Source organism: Salmo trutta, chromosome 34 (assembly GCF_901001165.1).
Source record: "Salmo trutta chromosome 34, fSalTru1.1, whole genome shotgun sequence".
Lineage (NCBI taxonomy): Eukaryota > Metazoa > Chordata > Actinopteri > Salmoniformes > Salmonidae > Salmo > Salmo trutta.
Genome location: NC_042990.1, coordinates 9,725,382 through 9,745,510, shown reverse-complemented (window position 1 = coordinate 9,745,510; position 20,129 = coordinate 9,725,382). Strand labels below are relative to the sequence as shown.

Below are 20,129 nucleotides of genomic sequence, written 5' to 3'. Positions count from 1 at the left end.
ATCTAGGCAAATGAGATATGCTCACTAACAGGGATGTAAACAAATTTGTGCACAACATTTTAGAGAAATACAATTTCTGGGACCAACATTTTACATGTTGCATTTATATTTTTGTTCAGTGTAAATTAGTCCTATTAAATGTCCCACAAAACAGACATAAAAAACACAAAACGATACATAGGCTACTAATCTTATATTCTACTTTAATAGTTAATTAATGGTGTATTAAATAGTACAGTATATTACCTTTTTTTAAATTCTGATAGGTAATCTATAAAATAATTTCCAGACGTTTGATATAATAAATTGACATATTTTGCACATTTTGTAATACGTTTTTTTCTCCAGAATTGTCATTAAAAAAAATGCAAAAACTGCCTATGTATGGCAATGCACCTATGTCATTATTATGTAATAACATCATTGGCCAATAAATTGCTCCAGGCACATGAAACTGCGCAATGTTGAACAGACACGAGTTTAAAACAATCAGAAACGTCATTATTCTTGTTGTCCAATGTCCATGCTACATTCCAAAACATGCTCCCCACCCCTTGCTGAATTCTCTGTTTATTTTCACCTCGCATTCACATAAATTGTGACTGGGGTAGAATCACAATAGTCTAGCTCTAGCTGCTGAATCAGTTTCTTATTGACGAGGATCACCGTGCGAGAGGCGAGATGGTGGATATGGGATCAACAGCATGCGATGGGATGTATTCTAAACTTATCGACAAAGATAGTCAATATTTGGACGATTCAGAGCTGCGCGGTCATGAAGTGCACGCGGGTAAGAACATAAAAAAGTGTTTATCGTACCAAAAAAATTATTTAGGGAAATTATACAAATGATCTAAAATGATACAGTAACGAAAGCAGCAGGAATTGGAAATAGCCTTCATGTTTTTACCTGTATGGCTTGTCGGACAAGAACACAATTGAATTAAATGTGACTACAACATGACAAAAACAATATGCATAATTTCCAGCAAAGAGAGTCTGATATGAAGGTTTTTACATGGTAAAGTTTCGGTAGTTACTTTGGTTATGCAGTGTTCACCCAGGCATGATGTGTATTGCGTTCACAATAAAGTTCTCTCAGGGTTGCCATGTCTGTCTTGCATCATTACCTTATTGTCCAATCAACTCAATAGAATAAACACCGCTTCTAATTCATATTCAATATGCTTCCTCCCACGTATCTGACACCATAGCTAAAAGTAAAATAATTATATAATCGTATAATATTATAGAACTATCAGAAGTTCTGAAAAGCAATAGTTCTTTATCAAGAGATGTTAGTTCAATAAAATCTTGCGTCTAATGTGAAAAAAAAATATTCGCGTGCTGTGGCCTTAATATTGCGACGTGAAAATATTTTCAATTTGAAAATGTGTCAATCTGTTCATCTGGCACCCCCATCAGTTGCATTCCAGCACTAGCGTTCCTGATTGAACTAGTCAACTAATCTCCAAACCATTGCTGCAACAGCTGGGTTCCCCGAGAAACAGATGTGAAAATACTGAGTACATACAGTGCACCACAGGAAATATTATTTACAGGAATCCTATCTAAAATGGGGAATTTTCTCCAAACTCTAAAGCTACACCCCTTTCCCATTCAGCCCATGTAGTTTTCCTGGAATCCTCCTACCCCGGGGTGCGGTAAGCAACGAATCGTTCAAACATACTCATGACATTTAACAACAAGATAAATGTTCTTTGTGTAATCATTGCACATTTGCGTGGACATGTTTAATTTCCTGACCTAGAATATCAACAACCATAATCCTGCATTACAAATATTATGGGAAATGTGATTCAACAACAGGCATTTTGTGTATCATGGGGGGGGGGGGGGGGCGAGAGGTAGGCAACTAGCAACACAGAAGAGCAGAATAGTCACGAGTTTTCTTCTTTACATAACTTCTGTTCTTCTTTTAACAGTTGGCTCAAACAAACATCAAATCAACAGTTCTTCAACAATTCTACAAGTACAGAATTCAATTGATAGGGTGTATACAATACCTAATGATTAGTAGCCAGTAGCCTGTTTCCTTCTCAAACACCTACAATAACAATTGTGTATTCCAATCAGTAGGGCTATATTTCAAGGATGATAAAATTCTCATTTTATTTTAACCCTTTTTTCTTTTTGTGCAAACCACATAAAAAATGCAGTCGCACCCACAATACTCTATGCATTGGTTGAAGCTCAATGTTACATGAAAATCGCCCTACCATCATATCTAAGTCAACATAACATCAATGTCGATTCAACCGTCCGGCCATTACCGAGAACAACATAGTGTTAGCGTTACATGCTGACCAGACCGCAAACGTCGCGTGCGCGAGCGTTGCAAAATAAATAAAAAAATCCATGTTATTCAATTATTGCACCCACACTGCTCGTGCGCGCCAACGAGCATCTGCGTTGCCAAGTGCTAAAATAGAAGTCAGTCCTATTTCTGACGCAGATCGCGCTGCAAGTCCTGCCTCTTCCATCTCCTCATTGGTTTATAAAAGCAGGTACTCACGTGCCATCTCCTCATTGGTTATACCCACGTGGGTGATTGAAAGACGAACTGTTTTGCCGGTCGTCTTGGTAATACTATGAAAGTTTAGATGCCAGTCACCATATAAGTTCAAAGATGAAAAAGCCTGGAAGGAGGAGAGATGACTAGAAACGATTCGGTTGACCGTTTTATGTGTGGATTAATTGTCGGAGTAGAGGACCTTGTGCATTTCAGGTAAAATAACAACTCAATGTTTATATCCCATGACAAATTAGCTAGCAACAGCAAGCTAGCTAAATAGGACAAATTAGCTAGCATGTGCAAGCTAGCTAGCTAAATTGCGATACATGTTTAATGCTTTTCGACCTGTCCCCAAATTAATGTAATTGGTTCAGAGGGTTTGTATTGATATTTTAACCTGAGTGTTGTGATCGCGTTTGGTGTGGGGGGATAAAATAAATGTATGCACGATGGCGCACGCGCGCAGCCGGTTTGGGTTCCGTGTTAGAAGAAAAAATATAATTATTGCCCTGACCTAGCTCAACATAGACGTTGGATAAGAACACGACGACAGTGTCCATAAAGTGACAATTAGACTTACCACCTTTCAGACTGAATAAGTTTGTAGCGGCAACAGTTATGATAACATGTATAATTTATCCTCTCACATGATCATTTCTGTCCATTAAGAACCAACGATGTGCTGCTTCCTTTTTGTAGCAATTCTGACAATGCTAACATCTTTTCAGCTGAATCTCAGAGTTCTAAAACCAGATCAAAGCACTTGGGTTGCGCAGCAACAGCACTTGTAGCTAGCTAACACCAGTCGGATGAGAGGCAAGTACAAGAAAAGGAAGTTAGCTATATTTTGCTAAGGAAGGTTTTTCACAACGCTGAAGTCATCTGTGAAAACTGTTGGCCTTAACAATTGCATGTAAACAGAGTTCAAACAAATAAGCACAAATAACGTCTTGATCACACCGACAGTCATTGCATTTTGGTACTGTAGAAGTACATTCACGCCTCGATTACACCGACAGTGTGATGGCATTTTGGTACACCAGAAGTACATTCATTTCCAATGGAACGCTGCGTTTGCCTTGCAGCATTGCGTTGCAGTTGCAGTGTGTTCTGTTTGGTGCATGTGTTGAATTTATCAAATGTATGTGTCAAACTGTGTGCGTAGACGGCTTGACAGAAATGGTTCCAGAAGATGAATGTTGAACTTTTGTTGCACATGTAACAGTGTAGGTTCCGTCCCTCTCTTTGCCCCAACCTGGGCTCGAACCAGGGACCCTTGCACATGTCAACAACTGACACCCCACGAAGCATCGTTACCCATCGCGCCACAAAAGCCACGGCCCTTACGACGCAAGGGGAAACCCTACTTCAAGTCTCAGAGCGAGTGACGTCACCGATTGAAATGCTACTAGCGCGCACCACCGCTAACTAACTAGCCATTTCACATCGGTTACACACACATATCCAGATGATGCTGCGTACCATTTTGAGCAATGACGCTCAAAGTGGGGGTGTTGCTATATTGACGCTCATAGTGGGGTGTTGCTATAGGCCACCAAGTGCTAACAGTCAGTATCTAAATAATATGTGAAATGCTTGATAGTGTATGTGATGTAAACAGAGAGGTCTACTTTCTTGGGGACCTGAATATTGACTGGTTTTCATCAAGCTGTCCACTCATGAGGAAGCTTCTTACTGTAACCAGTGCCTGTAATCTGGTTCAGGTTATTACTCAACCTACCAGGGTGTTTACAAACACTACAGGAACAAGATCATCCACATGTATCAATCACATTTTTACTAATGCTGTAGAACTTTGTTCTAAAGCTGTATCCGTACCCATTGGATGCAGTGATCACAATATAGTGGCTATAACCAGGAAAGCCAAATTTCGAACAGCTGGGCCTAAAACAGTGTATGAGAGATCATACAAAAGATTTTGCTGTGACTCTTGATGTTAAAAATATTTGTTGGTCTGATGTCTGATGTGATAAATGAGGAGCATCCAGACGCTGCACTTGATGCATTTCTGAAATTGCTTCTTCCAATTGATAAACATGCACCTGTTAAGAAACTGACTGTTAGAACTGTTAAGGCTCCATGGATTGATGAGGAATTGAAAAACTGTATGGTTGAAAGAGATGGGGCAAAATGAGTGGCTAATAAGTCTGGCTGTACATCTGACTGGCTTAAAAATTGAGAAATGTGACTAAACTCAACAAAAAGAAGAAACGTTATTATGAAGCCAAGATCAATGATATAAAGAATGATGGAAAAAAACTTGATTACTTTAAATGAAATTATGGGCAGAAAGACAAATTCAACTCCATCTTTCATCGAATCAGATGGCTTATTCATCACAAAACCATTTGATGTTGCCAATTATTTTAATGAGTATTTCATTGGCAAAGTGGGCAGACTTATGCAGGAAATGCCCACGACAAACAGTGAGCAATTATATTCATGCATAAAAAAACAAATAATGAAAGAAAAGCAGTGCAAGTTTGAGTTTTGTAAAGTTAGTGTGGGAGTGGTGGAAAATTATTGTTAATGATCAATAATGACAAACCTCCTGGCATTGACAACTTAGATGGAAAGCTACTGAGGATGGTAGCTGACTCTATAGCCACTCCTACCTGTCATATTTTTAATCTGAGCCTAGAGGAAAGTCTTTGTCCTCGGGCCTGGAGGTAAGCCAAAGTAATTCCGCTACCCAAGAGTGGTAAAGCGGCCTTTACTGGTTCTAACAGCAGACCTATAAGCTTGCTGCCAGCTCTTAGCAAGCTGTTAGAAAAAAATATGTTTAACCAAATACAATGCTATTTCTCTGTAAACAAATGAACGACAGGTGATTTTCAGCATGCTTATAGAAGGGCACTCAACTATCATACCACAAGGTGAGACCCAGATGCAGACACAGGAGGCAGATGGTTGGAGTCTTACAATGTTTATTAATCCAAAGGGGTAAGCAAGAGTGGTCGTGGACAGGCAAAAGGTCAAAACCAGATCAGAGTCCAGGAGGTACAGAGTGGCAGACAGGCTCGTTGTCAAAGCAGGCAGAATGGTCAGGCAGGCGGGTACAAAGTCCAGAAAACAGGCAAGTGTCAAAACTGGGAGGACTAGAAAAAGGAGAATGTAAAAAGCAGGAGAACGGGAAACCCGCTGGTTGACTTGGAAACATACAAGACAAACTGGCACAGACAGACAGGAAACACAGGGACAAATACACTGGGAAAACAAGCAACAATAACGAAGACAGGTGAAACTGATCAGGGTGTGACATCTACATGTACTGCACTGACACAAATGACTGATGATTGGTTGAAAGAAATTGATAATAAGAAGATTGTGGGAGCTGTACTGTTAGATTTCAGAGCAGCCATTGATATTATTGACCATAACCTGTTGTTGAAAAAACTTATGTGCTATGGCTTTTCAACCTCTGCCAGATCGTGAATTCAGAGGTATCTATCTAATAGAACTCAAAGGGTTCTCTTCAATGGAAGCGTCTAATGTCAAAAATGCAAAGTGTGGTGTACCGCAGGGCAGCTTTCTAGACCCTCTACTCTTTTATATTTTTACCAATGACCTGCCACTGGCTTTAAACAAAGCATATGTGTCCATGTATGCTGATGATTCAACCATATACGCATCAGCAACCACAGCTAATGAAGTCACTGAAACCCTTAACAAAGAGTTGCAGTCTGTTTTGGAATAGGTGGCCAGTAATAAACTGGTCCTGAACATCTCTAAAACTAAGAGCATTGTATTTGGTACAAGTCATTCCTTAAGTGCTAGACCTCAGCTGAATCTGGTAATGAATGGTGTGGCTGTTGAACAAGTTGAGGAGACTAAATTACTTGGTGTTTCCTTAAATTGTAAATTGTCATTGTCAAAACATTCAATGGTTGCAAAGATAGGGAGTAGTCTAGGCGTAATAAAGAAATGCTCAGCTTTTTTGACACCACACTCCAAAAAGCAAGTTCTGCAGGCTCTAGTTTTGTCGAATCTTGATAATTGTCCAGTCGTGTGGTCCAGTGCGGCAAGGAAAGATCTAGTTAAGCTGCAGCTGGCCCAGAACAGAGCGGCACGTTTTGCTCTTAATTGTAATCAGAGGGCTGATATAAATACTATGCATGCCAGTCTCTCTTGGCTAAGAGATGAGGAGAGACTGACTGCATCACTTCTTCTTTTTATAAGAAACAATGTGTTGAAAATCCCAAATTGTTTGCATAGTCAATTTACACACAGCTCTGACACACACACTTATTCCACCAGACATGCCACCAGGAGTCTTTTCATAATCCCAAAATCAAGAACAATTTCAAGAAAACGTACAGTATTATATAGAGCCCTTATTGCATGGAACTTCCTTACATCTCATATTGCTCAAATAAACAACAAACCTGGTTTCAAAAAACAGATAAAGCAACACCTCGCGGCACAACGCCTCTCCCCTATTTGACCTAGATATTTTGTGTGTATGCATTGATATGTAGACTACGTGTGTCTTTATAAAAATGTACGTTGTTCTGTTCTTGTCTAATGTTGTTCTGTATTATGTCATTCTGTATTATGTTTCATGTTTTGTGTGGACCCCAGGAAGAGTAGCTGCTGCTTTTGCAACAGCAAATGGGGATCCTAATAAAATACCAAATCAAATTTTATTGGTCACATACACATATTTAGCAGATGTTATTGCGGGTGTAGTGAAATGCTTGTGTTCCTAACTCCAACAATGCAATAGTATCTAACAATTCACAAAAATACAAACAAATCTAAAAGTAAAAGAATGGAAATAAGAAATATATAAATATTAGATTGAGCAATGTCAGAGTGGTATTGACTAAAATACAGTAGAATAGAATACATATATACATTTGAGATAAGTAAAGCAGTATGTAAACATTATTTAAACATTATTAAAGTGACTAGTGTTCCATTATTAAAGTGGCCAATGATTCCAAGTCTAGGGCAGCAGCCTCTACACAGGTGCACCTTGTGCTGGTGACAATAAAAGGCCACTTTAAAATGTTTTGTCACACAACACAATGCCACAAGTGTCTCAAGTTTTGAGGGAGCGTGCAATTGGCACGCTGACTGCAGGAATGTCCACCAGAGCTGTTGCCAGATAATTTTATGTTTATTTCTCTAACATAAGCTGCCTCCAACGTTGTTTTAGCGCACCTGGCACCTACTACCATACCCCATTCAAAGGCACTTAAATCTTTTGTCTTGCTCATTCACCCTCTCAATGGCACACATACACAATCCATGTCTCAATTGTCTCAAGGCTTAAAAATCCTTCTTTAACTTGTCTCCTCCATTTCATCTACACTGATTGAAGTGGATTTAACAAGTGACATCAATAAGGAATCATAGCTTTCACCTGGATTCATCTGGTCAGTTTTGTATACTCCATGTATTTAGGCTTGACATGGCATGTCATAGCACCTCTCTCTCAATTATACTTAATAGTTTTTGATTTCATACTTATTTTCCATACTTTGTATATTGATTGATGAAGTCTATAAAACATTTTTTTAAACACATATATGTTTCTTTGTCTGTAGGATTAGTTGAAATTCGGAGAAGATTTCAGTGTAAGCATGTTGTTTCAGTGTAAGCATGTTGCCCACCTGCAGACAGTAGGCTGTAGTATAGTATCTGACTGTGCCATCAAGTGTTTCCGGTGCACAAAGCCCCCCAAAACTGCATACAGGGCAATTAGCACCAACATTTTCAACTGAAACATAGCTCAATACACTGGTGTCATGTACTTCTCTGTTTCCTCCATAACAGTGTCTGTTCCCTCACTGAGAGCAGGCTCCAGACAGAGTGGCCAAGGGCCCTACAGGTTAGCCACGGGCTGCCTGGCCACACTCTGCGCTGTCTTGCTGCTGTCAGTCATCGCTGTGAGCACCCACTGTGAGTAATCAAACACACAACCACTTCCTGATGTACCGTAGTGTCCCAATTAGGGGGTGGGCTCATGGAATCTGAATGCAGTGTGTGGGGCTGTCGGGGAATTACATTGTGAAACATGTCTTCCCCAGCCAACAAAGTTTAAGTGTTACCAGATACTTATTTGTGTTGTATCATTTATTTCCCAAATCTCAACGGTCCCAAGGGTTAGTCATAAGGTTAGCATTGTGGTTAAGGTTAGTTTTAAAATCAGATTGTATGTCTCCAGTACATGTGTCACCCCAGTAAATGCAACCTGCATAAAACAACTGATATGAAACTCTACTTGCACACTGACAAAGTGTGAGGTCAAAAAGCGGTGTTGAGTCAGTGATCGGTGCTCCTGAACAAATCTTATCCTGAACAAATCTTAGGGCCGCAGTTGACGATTTCATACTCAGCTCGTTAATGAATAGACATTTGCTTGTTTTGTTCTATGGGGATACCTTCCTATGACTTATGGCTGCCAAGTTCAACTAGCCTTATCAAAGGAACCTCGACACATCTGCCCTACACTCATCTTATACTTTGTCTTTGCCTTCCATTCTTTAAAGACTTGTTGTTTTTCCTGGATGCTTTGGAGTGAAGTCCCCTGCTTCTTGTCTTCCTCTCAGATAAGAACCTTAATCAGAGCTTGCGCAATGAGCATCCGGCTCCTCTGCCTCAGAATGACTCTGGTGGTCAAATCCAGATGCAGAGGCAGACCACCAATGTGACCACCCTGACTGAAGCCCTGAGCAAATTGCAGATGGAGAAAGAAGACCTTGTGAAGGAGAGAGATGAACTTCTGGCTAGGTTGGCCAAATCAGGTCAGCTGTGTGTGTGTGTGTGTGTGTGTGTGTGTGTGTGTGTGTGTGTGTCATGACATCAGGGGTGCAACTTTCATTGGGGACGGGGACATGCCCCCCCCATTCTGAAATTGCATTTTTGTCCCCCCAGTTTTATCATTGGAATGTGATTCAAAACGAGGCAAAGTTGTGCTTTAGGACCATGCGGACGCCTCCGAGCAGTTGGGTAGGCTGTTTGGAGTGTTTATCCGACTGGATAAAAAAAAGAAAATAAGTTATGTCTATGGGATCAATATCATGCCAAATGTCTTCACAAATGTAAATCACCAATCCACAAATATAAATCACTTTCCAAAAATGTAAATCACCAATCCACAAATGTAAATTACTATCCACAAATGTAAATCACTTTCTAAACATGTAAATACACCACAATAGTGGTGCAAATATAAAGTAATCTAGGGCAAGGGTTTCGATTATTTACGTTGGACATACTATGGTTACACATATGGGTAACATATTATGGTTACCATACTATACATTTCTGCAGCCTTGAAAGGCAGGCATCAACATGGCCGAACGAGAGGCTGCCAGCAATTTATAGAAATCGCATTCTATATGGGTACAAACCTTTTTTCTACGACTACAAATCGCTTTCTACCGTGATAACTTTTTTCTACGTGTGAGAACTTCTTGTCTATGAGTGAGAACTTCTTGTCTTTTTCTTGTCGTTAAATCCCTGCCAAAAGTCAGGTGACCTAAGCCCTTCCAAATATGGAGTTGCAGGTTTTCCAGATCTGTCATGTTTGCGCATATCTCTCCTATGTGAAAATCTTTATGGCAGTGATTTTACTTAAGGCCCTCGATTTATAAATACAAATCAAAAGGTGTTTGTTTGTGGACAGTGAATTGCATTAGTGGAAAGTGATTTACATTTGTGGATTGGTGATTTACATTTGTGGATTGGTGATTTACATTTGTGGAAAGTGATTTACATTTGTGGATTGGTGATTTACATTTGTGGATTGGTGATTTACATTTGTGGAATGTGATTTACATTTGTGGAAAGTCATTTGCATTTGTGGATTGGTGATTTACTTTTGCGAACACATTTGGTATGATATTGATCCCATATATGTCCCCTCCACTTCTAAAACCAAAGTTGCGCCCCTGTGTGACGTGATGCCGAAGTAAATCAAACATTTGCTGTCGATCTAAAGCCTACCTTCTGCTGTGTATGACAGAACCAGAGCAAACATCACCCCCATTACTCCCATCTCCACTGGCACCTAAGTCAACCCCATTGCCCTCTTCAACCCCACTAACCTGTCCTCCGGACTGGCTGGTGTTCAACAGAAGCTGCTACTACATCTCCACCAGGAGTATGAGCTGGCCGTACAGCCAGACCTGGTGCAAGGATAAAGGAGGACACCTGGCCATCATACACACTGCTGAGGAACAGGTGAGAGAGATGGGAGAGAGAGGCAGGGATGAGGGAAGAGGGGAAGAGAGAGAAGGGGAGAAGGGGGTGGAGTTAAAGATGGAAAGAGAGGTAGGAAAAGGGAGAAAGAAGGAGGGTGGGAAACAGAGTGAGGGAAAGAGAGTAGAGGAAGAGGGATGTGGTGGATTTTTGTTGATTTTCTCAAATATCTGGCAAGGCTGGAAATAACCAATCAATAGGGAAGGTAAAGTCCAATGTCAACAAGAGAGTATTGGGGTTCATGATAATAGTCTAAACCAATTTCTCCTGCTAGAATGGAATAATTGAGGGAATGTTCTTTAATCTTGTCTGCTGTTATAGACGTCATCATTCACATCCCAATGTAATCTTGTCTGCTGTTATAGACGTCTTCATTCACATCCCAATGTAATCTTGTCTCCTGCTACAGACATTGTCACATCCCAATGTAATCATGTCTCCTGCTATAGACATTGTCACATCCCAATGTAATCATGTCTCCTGCTACAGACATTGTCACATCCCAATGTAATCATGTCTCCTGCAATAGACATTGTCACATCCCAATGTAATCATGTCTCCTGCTATAGACATTGTCACATCCCAATGTAATCATGTCTCCTGTTATAGACGTTTCTGTGGAACCAGTTACCTCGGGGCCACTGGAATGCCTACTGGTTTGGAATCAGTGACGAGACGGCTGAGGCAGACTGGCTTTGGGTCGATGGAACCAAATTGGTCGGGGGGTAAGTTTTTGGCTTTGCTGGGCTACAACAAAAATGTGGGCGGGTTTTGTGGATGCAGATTAAGGCCTCGATTCAATTAGATCAGGCGTTAACTGGCGATAGCAGACACCCGCATAGCGGGATGTTTTGGCGGAGTGTCAGAGGTAGAACTGCGTTGGAGCCATCATATCGCTGCTCTTGCTATCATTGTCACACCCACCCTACTCACATTAGAAGTTCAGAGCGAGAAAGTGCAAGCTGTATAGAAATAAATTCAAAAATCCTGAAATTAAATAAGAAGGGTTTCTATCATCATAATGGAGGTGTAGATTACATCTCACGTTCTAGTGTTCCAACTTGTAAACAAGGCTGCATGGGATTTCTGTTCATGTGACTCCCTGCAGCCAATAGCAATGCCTGCTTTAGGTATAATGCCAGGACAGCTAAAGCAGTTCCAACTCCGACACCGCCAAAACAACCGCTATGCCGATGTCTGCTAAAGCAGATCTGGTTGAGTAGAGCCCTAAAACTACCCCAGGATTATATTGGATTCAATCAACACTAAATGATTGGCTTCATACACATGGCCTATATTATCCCTGGACTATGGTGGTTCATTAAAAAAATATTGAATCACAGACCATAGGTCTGACTAAGCATGTAAACCACGATTAGGTGAGGTTCATTAATCAATCAATCAAATGTATTTATAAAGCCCTTTTTACATCAGCAAATGTCACAAAGTGCTTTACAGAAACCCAGCCTAAAACCTCAAACAGCAAGCAATGCAGATGTAGAATCACGATGGCTAGGAAAAACTCCATAGAAAGGCAGGAACCTAGGAATAAACCTAGAGAGGAACCAGGCTCTGAGGGGTGGCCAGTCCTCTTCTGGCTGTGCCGGGTGGAGATTATAAGAGTACATGGCTATTAAGGCCAGAATGTTCTTCAAGATGATCAAACATTCATAGATAACCAGCAGTGGTTGCAACAGGTCAGTACCTCAGGAGTAAATGTCAGTTGCCTTTTCATAGCCAAGCATTCAGAGATCGAAACAGCAGGTGCGGTAGAGAGAGAGAGAGAGAGAGAGAGTCGAAAACAGCAGGTCCGGGACAAGGTAACACGTCCAGTGAAAAGGTCAGGGTTCCATAGCCGCAGGCAGAACAGTTGAAACTGGAGCAGCAGCACGACCAGGTGAACTGGAGACAGACAAGAGTCATCAGGCCAGATAGTCCTGAGGCATGATCCTAGGGCTCAGGTCCTCCGAGTGGAGAGGGAGAGAGAGAGAATTAGAGGGAGCATACTTAAATTCACACAGGACACCGGATAAGACAGGAAACTTACACCAGCTATAACAAACTGACCCTAGCCCCCCAGCACATAGACTATTGCAGCATAGATACTGGAGGCTGAGATGATACCCCCGGACAGGACCAACCAGGCAGGATATAACCCAACCCACTTTGCCAAAGCACAGCCCCCACACCACTAGAGGGATATCAACAGACCACCAACTTACTACTCTGAGACAAGGCTGAGTATAGCCCACAGAGATCTCTTCCACCGCACAAGCCTGAAGGGGACGCAAAACCAGACAGGAAGATCACGTCTGTGACTCAACCCACTCAAGTGAGCACCCCTCCTAGGTACGGCATGGAAGAGCACTAGTAAGCGAGTGACTCAGCCCCCGTAATAGTGTCAGAGGCAGAGAATCCCAGTGGAGAGAGGGGAGCTGGCCAGGCAGAGACAGTAAGGGCGGTTCGTCGCTCCAGTGCCTTGCCGTTCACCTTCGCACGCCTACGTCAGACTACACTCAATCATAGGACCTACTGAAGAGATGAGTCTACAGTAAAGACTTAAAGGTCGAGACCGAGTCTGTGTCTCTCACATGGATAGGCAGACCATTCCATAAATATTGAGCTCTATAAGAGAAAGCCCTGCCTCTAGCTGTTTGCTTAGAAATTCTAGGGACAATATGGAGGCCTGCATCTTGTGACCGTATCTGTACGTGAAGGTATGTACGGCAGGACCAAATCAGAGAGATAGGTAGCCCATGTAATGTTTTGTAGGTTAGTAGTAAAACCTTGAAATCACCCCCAGCCTTAACAGGAAGCCAGTGTAGAGAGGTTAGCACTGGAGTAATATGATAATTTTGGGGGGTTCTATTCAAGATTCTAGCAACCATGTTTAGCACTAACTGAAGTTTATTTAGTGCTTTATCCGGGTAGACGGAGAGTAGAGCATTGCAGTTGTCTAATCTAGAAGTGACAATAGCATGGATTAAAAGTAAAAAATTGTTGCCATCCACTTCCACTTCCAGGGTAGGCAATTTTGGAGCTTCACCATGTTTCATCAAAATGTAAAGCTGTGTGTACAGCTGTGTGTCGTGAAAGTTGACATTGTGTTTCCGAATGACATCACCAAGAAGTAGAATATATAGTGAAAACAATAGAGGTCCTAAAACGGAACCTTGAGGAATGCCAAAACTTACAATTGATTTGTCAGAGGACAAACCATCCACAGAGACTAACTGATATCTTTCCGAGAGATAAGATCTAAAGCAGGCAAGAACTTGTCCGTGTAGACCAATTACGGTTTCTAATATCTCCAAAATAATGTGGTGATCGATGGTGTCAAAAGCAGGTCTAGGAGCACGAGGACAGATGCGGAGCCTTGGTCTGACGCCATTAAAAGGTAATTTACCACCTTCACGAGTGCAGTTCTATGCGCATAGTGTTCATGTTAATGTTACTATTTAGGTTTTTCGGCTGGTGGAGGTCCTGTAGAACCATGTCCAGATAAAGCGTCCGGGGTAAAAGTTGAATGAAAAAGTTGAGCGAAGACAAAAACTAAGACATTGGTAGATGTATTAAAAGTTAAAAATGAAAAGTTCGGCGGATAGCCAAGTAGCAACAAACAGCCCAACAGCACGGAGATAAGTCTGTAAACCAGGATTCAGCTATACCTGCTTAATTTGGGTCTGTGGCCCTAATGTAATACGAGAACCTGCTTTATCTTGTACAAATTAGTATATTAATGTCGTTTTTCACATTTTTGTTGTTTACTTAGTCCTATGTTTTTTCGCAGTTGGTACCTGTGATGCAAACAGCTTATGGTTCATTTGACTGTGTTTTTCATACCCAGGCGTGTGCTATTCTGTAGGCCCTACCCATTTGTTTGTCCATCATTACACGTGTGTCATTGAGCACCTGCCCATTTGCATTGATGGACAGGATCGCAATGGATGACTCTGCCTTTTTATATGCTGTAAATGGGACTTTTTAGTGCTATAGCATTCTGACAAATTCATGTTTTGCCTTCTGCATGCTCTGAGCCATCCAAAAGATTACTAGAGAGTCTGTATACTGTTATGAGACGATCAACATGCTGCCTAAGGTTCACAGCCTTAGAAAGATAGCTGGGATGCACCTATGGAACTTCTGGGTCAAGAATAGCCCCCCCCCCCCCACCCCAGCACAACTTTCATTCAAGATGAAATGTTCAATTTCAGTGGGTTTGTCAAATACTTGCAGCCCAACCCCTCCTCCCCAATGTTGTCAATGTTCTATATTTGCATTATCTCATTTTGGGCTAATGTAACTTGCAGCTCATTAGGCCTAGTTTCCACATGTTCAATGCAAATGCGGCATTTGAGCTTCTAGAGATCTAAAGACAAGATATCACTGCAAGCATAAACGTTGTCTTGTCAGAACTGCAGGATCAGTACGTCGGGATGGACAACCTGACGTTTGTCAGAGTCAATGTGACTTTCATTGCAATCAGCGCATTTGCAAACGTATTTTTTGCCTTCTGCCTGCTCTGTCCTCTGCGAGGCAGAGAGGGACTCAAACAGCCTATGAAGACACTACTGGACTCTTTAGTTTGCTGCACCATTGTTTTCTTGGTTTCTCTTATTGCAATGAAATATTTCCTCTTCACGGAACATCTGAAGCTCAGGCTTGCTACTAATATGCTAGTGGAGTACACTTTCCCCACTAGTATGACAACCTCCGTTTGGCTGAATTTCTTTTACTACACCCAGATCGTCCCTGCTCAGCAAGCTCTCTTCATCTGGGTGAAGAGGAACATCAAAATCATAATTTACTGGGTCCTGTTTATCAACAGGGTCTTGTTTTTGTTTGACATTTCTCTTCATATTCCAGCAATAGTTGATTTACTCAACAATGTCTCTGGAAATGCTAACAGCACTTACACGTCAATGAACAGCACTGCGTCTGCCTCTCCAAATGCCCTGTTTTACACTGAGAGGACACGTCTTGTTTTGAAAATTCTATACATCTTTTTTGGACTCTGTGTGGTAGTTGGGTCGAGCTGTGCCACTGTGCGCTACCTGCACAGACACATGAAGAGCATGAAAGAGAGCGGCAGCCCCTTCTCCTCTCCCCGTCTGCGCAGTCAGATGAGGGCCACCATTACTGGGACCCTGCAGGGAATTCTCTACGTCATTTGCTTTCTGTGGCTCATCTTTTATGTCTTCAAGGACTTTTTCTTTACAACTTTTGACAATAATAGAAATATCTTCTACACAGTCCTCTCTCTCTACACGTTTGGCACCACTGTAAACCTGGGTATTGGTCAGTCTGTTTTCAGACAGAGGGCTGCTGATATTTGGCTCAAGGCTCAACAGGCTGTAAGGTCGTAAAAGTTGTGTGGATGAAACAATCAATCAGGTGTGTTACATAGAGACTTATGCATTGGTATATTTAAACGTGTCATGCTGTGTTGAGTTAAGTAGTCTGCCCCAGGATTATATTGAGATATAGATATAATCAATGCTAATAATAATCATTTGGCTTCATAGACATGGCTTAAATTATTTAAGATTCAATAGTTTACCAACAAAGTTCTTGTTTTATGAACCAGAATTAAGCCTTCAACTGTAAGCCTTAAACTGGGTCTGTGAAACTGGCCCATAATGTAGTTGGCTATGATCTTTTACAAATTAGTCATTTAACTTTATTTATACTTTTTTCTGTTTTTCGTTCATTCTGTGGTCCTCATTTGGTAGAGAATGGCACTTGCAACGCTAGTAGGTTTGAATTCCGCGACCACCTTAAAATGTATGCACACCTGACTGTCGCTTTGGATAAAGGAATCTGCTAAACGGTATATGTTATTATTAGATTTATGTTTCTACATTGTGTTTTCCATCTGTATCTGAGATAGAAATACGTTATGGTACATTTGACTGTGTTTTTCATCAGGTGTGTGTGATATTCCCATGTGTTTTTCCGTCCACTTAACTTATTAAGTGGACTATGATAATGGATTTTAAATAATAATAGATGATATATAATCTGTTTAGTACATAATACAGTATGAAGATTACCAAGATGGATAACTATACCAAGATGGATAACTAATTGACCTCTATATTCTCTACTACATGACTGTACTTAAAATAAACTTGTGAAATGTAGGACTGTGCTTTGTTTGCAAAATAAAGAAATAATATAAAACAGAAAAATAACAAAAAATGTGTAACCCAATGGATCTACATGCAGGATAAATAGGCTATTACAAACTACTGTTCGGACCACAGATATAAAATTACTTCCTGCTTTACTCCTATGGGTACACTCAATATGGCCACCGGTCCACCCATCACAGAGCATTGACTTGAATGGCAATGACCATTCTAGTCATTCTATTTCTATGGGTCCAAATAACTACCTATAGCTCAGGTAGAGGGGAAAAGAGAAGGCTGCGGCTCCGGATACATATAACCGCCCCGTTCGTCCCCCGCCCCGCCCCCCTGAATCCCCTTGAAAGATCTGTATCACGTTTCGCGCATTTGTCTTTCTTTACCTCTACTTTACACATACATTTTTTGTGGTCACCCTCCCTTCACGTTTCTCACTGTCAATCGTGTATGATCATTCTTTAAGCTTCACCAGTGAAACGTCCGCGCAGCATCTGCACGCCAAATCATTTGATCTCAAATTATACTCTTCTTAGTTATGTACAGTGTTGTTTCGAATTCTGTACAGTGAGCACATTTTTTTTGCAGATAGTGTTAACAAACTATAGCATACCTGTGTTTTGTTTCAATCAAAGCAGATATTTTGCCTAGTGATGCGCACGCTGTTTAGTTGTGGCCGCATGAGAGAAAAATGGTTGATATGCTTCAGTTTGCTGACTGGTTTCACATTTGTCTCCAGCGATCATAAAGTTAAATAGATCAAAAACAATTATAATTTATATTTACAATCACCTTATCCAAACGACTTACTCATTTACCTAGCTCTTATCAATAGCTCAGCCTCTTATCAATTTGTAAGTTACAGTACATGGAGAATTGTTATTTCTATCATAAAAAATAACGTTTCTCCACATGGACCCAGCAGGTTGTTTAACGTTATTCATTGTTTAATTGAGTGTAAAGGGGGTGGAATTACGAGGGAATTAACTAGACACGCCTCCGCCACATCTTCATTTCTTTGATCTCCACCCCAAGCGAATAGCGGGTGAATACTTTCAAGTTGTATTAGTCGTATGTATGGGATAGGCATGGTGTACATCCTCCAAGGAAATGTCTTACTTGCAGGTTCTTTCTCGGCAATGCAGCAATAAGAAATAATAAAAGATAAGAATATAAACATAAAGTAAATGGCAGTAGAATAGAATACCCATTTTAGCAAGAGTATAATTTATAGTCCAATATTTACACGTGTATTGGGGGGGGCAAATGTTATTGTCATGCTTAAATTCAAGGTCAGAATACACAAGAAAAAAAGGCTTTGGGACCTTTAGTCTCCGGAAAGAAAGGTCCAGAAAATATGGATCTGCAGCCACTCTGAAAACAGAAACAGCTACTAACTTACTATAGCTTGTTGTCACCCTAGATCTAGTTCATATGGACACTGACCTCTAGGACTGTGTGCTCAGGCAGCAACAGTATTGATCTTCAGTAATACAGGACAGGACAGTCTGTGTATACACACATTTACTGGTATGTTTTGGTATGCATACTTTGAAAGAGAACCTTTCCCCTTTGGCCCAGTTTCCCTTCCTCATTGGGCCATAACCTCACTTGTTTTCTCCATGTTCTTCTCCCCTCCTTCAAATTTGTGTCAGCCTGGTCGTCATCATATGATCTCTCTTCCTCATTCTTAATGTGTTTTCAAAGGATATTCTTTTTTGTGTTTGTTCAGATGACCTCCTTCCTCTTTTTTTGCTTGTCTGATCCTCCTTCCCATTCTTCAGTATTTCTTCCTTTATTCTTCCTCTTTTCTTAATAAATATATTTTTTTTTACATATTCCACTGCTTCGTCTTTCCTTACTACTGCTGCAATTAAGACGGCAGTGGTAGAGTGAAGAATATGGTACATTATTGTGCAAGGTACATGATGCAAGAGTTTTTATCTAACCTTTCTTTATAACGCTTTGTCTCATTGAGACAAAGTGAGACCTGTAGAGGCACTGCAGATAACCCAGTTCAGTAGCGCACACAAATGGCTTTTCTTTCAAAAGCAAGGACATTTCTAAGTGACCCCAAACTTTTGAACGGTAGTGTATATATGTTGTTTGTATATGATGTACATTATACCAAGAGATGTTTGGTTGAATTTGTGTTTTTCTTTTATGAAAGCATTTTTCTCCCTGTGTAGCTTTTGGGAGGAGGGCGAGCCCAACAACCACATTGACGAAGACTGTGGCTACATCGTGAAGACGCGCAAGCTGGAGCGCAAGGCGGTGAGCAGCTGGTACGACGCCCCATGCAACATGTACTGGCCCTTCATCTGTGAGATAGAGATGTAGGCCTATGCTCCTGCTACTTAGAGATAAGTACTTACCAGCCTCGTGTTGGATCCAGAATTCCTTCCTGTCAATGTCCATAGTGATAGACCAGTGATGACCAACCATTTACCTGCAAAGCTACTGGGTAGTCAGGTTTTTTGCTCCAACCCTGGTCTAACACATCTGTTTCAGCTAACCAAGATTCGGATGAGCAGCTGATTAGTAGAATCAGGTGTATTAGAGCAGGGCAAGAGCAAAACCTTGCAAGACCTGTAGCTCTTCAGGAGGATGGTTGGCCACCCCTGTCGTAGACTTTGGTAGACTTTTACAGCATTATCAGGTCTGAAGGGCAATGCTTTACTTTACTAGTATCTACTTTCATTTGCTTTTTCAATTAAAATTTTACTCCAGGAGGATCTTATATAGTTACTATTGTGCCATTGAAGTGGTCACCACAGTTCAAAATCCTTCTAAAGCAATGTCTGTCAATCAATGGCCATGTTATTTAGATTCATAGAAGAAGAAAAAAAGTATATATAAAAAAATGATTTATGTAAATGTTTTTCATAAAACAGATGATCTATGATCTATTCATAACAATGCAAATACATTTGATTGGTTTTGTCAATAAAAAATTTGAAAATGGAAAATAGTTATAAGCCTATTTACTATTACATATTCTGTTGGACGACACATTTTTACTTCTAGTGGTTACGGTTAGTGTTGGGAAAGGATCATCCAGTCCAAGGTAATCTGTCTAGACCGACGCAGTTATAGAGTATGTCCTTTTTCTTTGTTGTTCTCCAGGTGATTAGTGTTTGGGGCTGTCAATCGCCAAAGGAAATAACAGAATAGGTGTATATAGGTGTACAGTTAGCGTATAAGTTACTTGTTTG

The 20,129-nt window shown here is 40.8% G+C and overlaps 1 protein-coding gene across 1 annotated transcript; it reads left to right on the top strand.

The window, feature by feature from the left end:
* Window positions 1-436: 436 nt before the first annotated feature.
* LOC115173521 (C-type lectin domain family 4 member M) lies at window positions 437-19,883 on the top strand. Its single transcript, XM_029731689.1, has 6 exons — window positions 437-790; window positions 8,339-8,464; window positions 9,115-9,309; window positions 10,533-10,750; window positions 11,378-11,493; window positions 19,104-19,883. The coding sequence occupies exons 1-6, from the start codon at window positions 682-684 to the stop codon at window positions 19,252-19,254; spliced, it is 915 nt and encodes a 304-aa protein (XP_029587549.1). The 5' UTR covers window positions 437-681; the 3' UTR covers window positions 19,255-19,883.
* Window positions 19,884-20,129: the final 246 nt, after the last annotated feature.

Excerpts from the sequence above, each read along its gene's own strand:
- LOC115173521 (XM_029731689.1), top strand. The coding sequence starts at position 682 with ATGGTGGATATGGGATCAACAGCATGCGATGGGATGTATTCTAAACTT. Across the intron at positions 791-8,338 it reads CGGTCATGAAGTGCACGCGG|TGTCTGTTCCCTCACTGAGA; the intron begins GTAAGAACATAA and ends CCTCCATAACAG. Across the intron at positions 10,751-11,377 it reads TACACACTGCTGAGGAACAG|ACGTTTCTGTGGAACCAGTT; the intron begins GTGAGAGAGATG and ends CTCCTGTTATAG.